This window comes from Meleagris gallopavo, chromosome 13, assembly GCF_000146605.3.
Source record: "Meleagris gallopavo isolate NT-WF06-2002-E0010 breed Aviagen turkey brand Nicholas breeding stock chromosome 13, Turkey_5.1, whole genome shotgun sequence".
NCBI lineage: Eukaryota > Metazoa > Chordata > Aves > Galliformes > Phasianidae > Meleagris > Meleagris gallopavo.
This window is the reverse complement of record NC_015023.2, coordinates 2,112,136-2,115,106: the sequence shown is the minus strand read 5'-3', so window position 1 is coordinate 2,115,106 and position 2,971 is coordinate 2,112,136. Positions and strand designations below refer to the sequence as shown.

General features: G+C 38.5%; 1 protein-coding gene across 1 annotated transcript; it reads right to left on the bottom strand.

Annotated features, from left to right (window-relative positions):
* Nucleotides 1-962: 962 nt before the first annotated feature.
* Nucleotides 963-2,952, bottom strand: SS18L2 (SS18 like 2; the record flags this gene model as incomplete). The annotated part of the gene is made up of 2 exons (XM_010717955.3): nucleotides 963-2,662; nucleotides 2,858-2,952. Coding segments are annotated over 2 exons (183 nt in total), but the record flags the coding sequence as incomplete, so codon positions are not given.
* Nucleotides 2,953-2,971: the final 19 nt, after the last annotated feature.

Below are 2,971 nucleotides of genomic sequence, written 5' to 3'. Positions count from 1 at the left end.
AAAAAGTTGTGAGCTGGCTCAGAAGATAATAGAACTGTAATGTGGGGTAGCAGTTAGCTATAAGAACGTTATTTTTTTTTAAAAGGATAAAGTAATTATTTGCAGTCAATATGTGCCATTAAGTGAACCTGTGGAATTGGGAATAATCTTCCAACCAAAGTGGGTCTGGGAGTGACCGGTGCTTAAAAAGTGAAGAACAATGGTAAATATATATATAGCTATCCCACTGTATATTAACTGAGATTACAGAAGATTCTTTATATAGTTAGAGCTTATTTAAATTTTCATATTTCATCTTTGAAAGAGACTAAAAAACCACAATATTTTCTGGTATAAGAGTTTTGACAGTATTAATCTTATTTTTGTATTTTTCTTAAGTCATATCATTCTAATATGTTAACTACTAGTAAAATGGGTTATTAGTTCTAACTACATAATTTTTCAATGAAGAGAAAGCACATTTGTTGTTTTTGTTTCTACAAACTAAGTACATCTATATCTAAAGATACCAAAAAATTAATACATATATATAAATAAGAATTATACACAACACTAAAACTATTAAACATTTGGGTATTTAAAACCCATCCACCTTTTTTGTTTGTATGGTGATGGGCTGTATTTGCTGGCCCAGATTGTTACTTTTTGTGCTGTTTGAGGATGCCAATGTTGCCTGTATTTATGATATTGTCACCACGTTTTCTGAAAGTTCATACTTACATGTTTACAAAGATTTGTTTGCTGTACATAGACTTTTTACAGTAATGTGCTTTGCACAATCAGTGTGGCTTGTCTGTAAATTGTTGATGGTCTGTACTACTACAGTTTTGAAAACCCTCTGCTGAAAATGTTAGTGGTTACTTAACTTGATGAATGGTTTTGTTCCTCAGTCTTGTCATTTAGATCTAATATTAAATCCTAAATTTGGTTGTAGTTACTGGTTATTCATACTAAGACCAAAATGGAAGTTAATGAAAACATTTTATTTTGAACTCCTCCTAACAAGTGCCAAAATTATTGCTATAGTTTGTGCAGCTGATTCATAATTACAAATGCTGGCAGGTTTCTAGATGTACATAAGTAAATTGCAGAAACAAAGTCTGTCTGCATTTTGACCACGTAGGTGCTACTATGTACTTTGCTTCCGATTGTTCTGAACACTGGTAATTTTAAGAGTTGTTGCACTTGGCAAATGAGTCTTGCCATTAAACTTCACTTACACTGCCAAGTGCAAGGGTTTGGTGCTTAGTTAACTTGCCCTTATTGCAGTGCTTCTGTGAATAGCTAATGCTTCTGAACTGGAATTGTACATTTTGTATTTTAAAGCTTCTGTAAAAGTAAAATATTAGCTTTATTAAAGATATACATTTAATAGGTCATACCTGTTTAGAATATGCACCTTACTGAAACTGAGCAGCATCTAAAATTGTAATTTTGGTTTGTAAACAAAGACTTTACTTCATTAACATAGGCTTATTTAACAGTTTGAAAGTTGTTAACTGCCTACTTACATGATATAAAACTGAACTTAATACACCATACAACCTGAAGCATCTTAAAAGCTACTCTTTCATAAGAAGAGAAGATGCCTTAACAGTATCTTTGGACTATTAGTGCAGATGAACATTGCCACAAATAAGTAACGTGGATTTTTAGACAAGTAAATGATTTTAATGGGAGTGAGTGAAAACTTTTTTTTGGGGGGGAGAGGGGAGGGAGAATGTTGAGGAGGGGAGAACTAATTACTGAGGCTTGTTTAGTTTATGCTAATTGTATCACTGAAATGCACAATCAGGTGTAAAAATATGTATATAATAGTAAAATAAGCTGTGCTATCGGTAGGTAAGAGTGCAGAGGCAGACAGGCTGACAAATACCCAGGGTGCACGAGGCCATGCTGATTATGCAAGAAGTTACTTGTTTAGAGAAATCTGTAGGGCAGAACATTCCAAGCAAAAATGAAAATCTTGATGCAAGTGGGGTTAATATCAGCCCTCTCTTAGTGAACTGGACTGTTGCATAACTTGAAAGCTGTTACCTCTTTCCTAGAATTCTGAAATTCAAACTCCTTTTGCAGTAAATGCCAAGGTGTTCCTTTGTTAACGTGTTACATTAATCCAGAAAATATTGCTTTACAAAGCACATCTTCAATTTATTAGCACAATTTTTATGATACAGTATACACAATAGTCTGTGCAACATGTGTCTCTTGTCATTTTTACTTTCCACCTCCTCACTGGTGTCCTCCTGTTACGTAGTCTCAGTCATGAAACAGTGGCTGCCTCACTAAGGCTGCTACAATCTTCCCAAGGCAGCAGTGGTGGTGTCCTCACAACTGGGCTATTTTCAGAAACAAACACTAAGGTTTTCTAGAGATGAAAGCTTGGTAATTCTATCCCCTAAGTTCTACTTAACAGGAAGAAAGAGGCTATTCTAATATTAGAATTCACATTTTAACATAGAGGGATGGCTCTTTACCTGCCTTGTGTGACTACACCTCCTCCCTCTCACAGTGGCAATCTAAACTAAAGCCTTTCTTTGTAAAGCAGGGCAGCCTGAAGCCGGGTACGTGCAATCACTCTGTAGTCTTCTGCGTGCTGGGCGGCGTCGCATCTGCAATTGTGGCTAAATAAATGAGGTTTCTGTGCAGGATATGCTGGTACCTATCGAGGAAAGAAAAACATTTTTTGGGAAGTGAGCGATTGCCTGTTTTTCTCCAGCAGATGCCGCGGACTGAACCCGTCACTTCCGTAACCCGCTCAGCGTTCCGTACGCGGTCTGCGCCGCGCAGGGCCGGGCCGAGCCGAGGCCGCCGTCCCCCCTGGTCCCCCGCGCCCCTCGGGGCCGCCCGCACTTACTGCACGCAGTCGGTGGCGCGGCCCTTGCTCTGGTACTCCACGATGCAGCGGATCAGCTGGTCGTTCTCCTCCAGCAGCTGCAGTAAACACTGCCGTCACCGTCCGCCTCGGCCC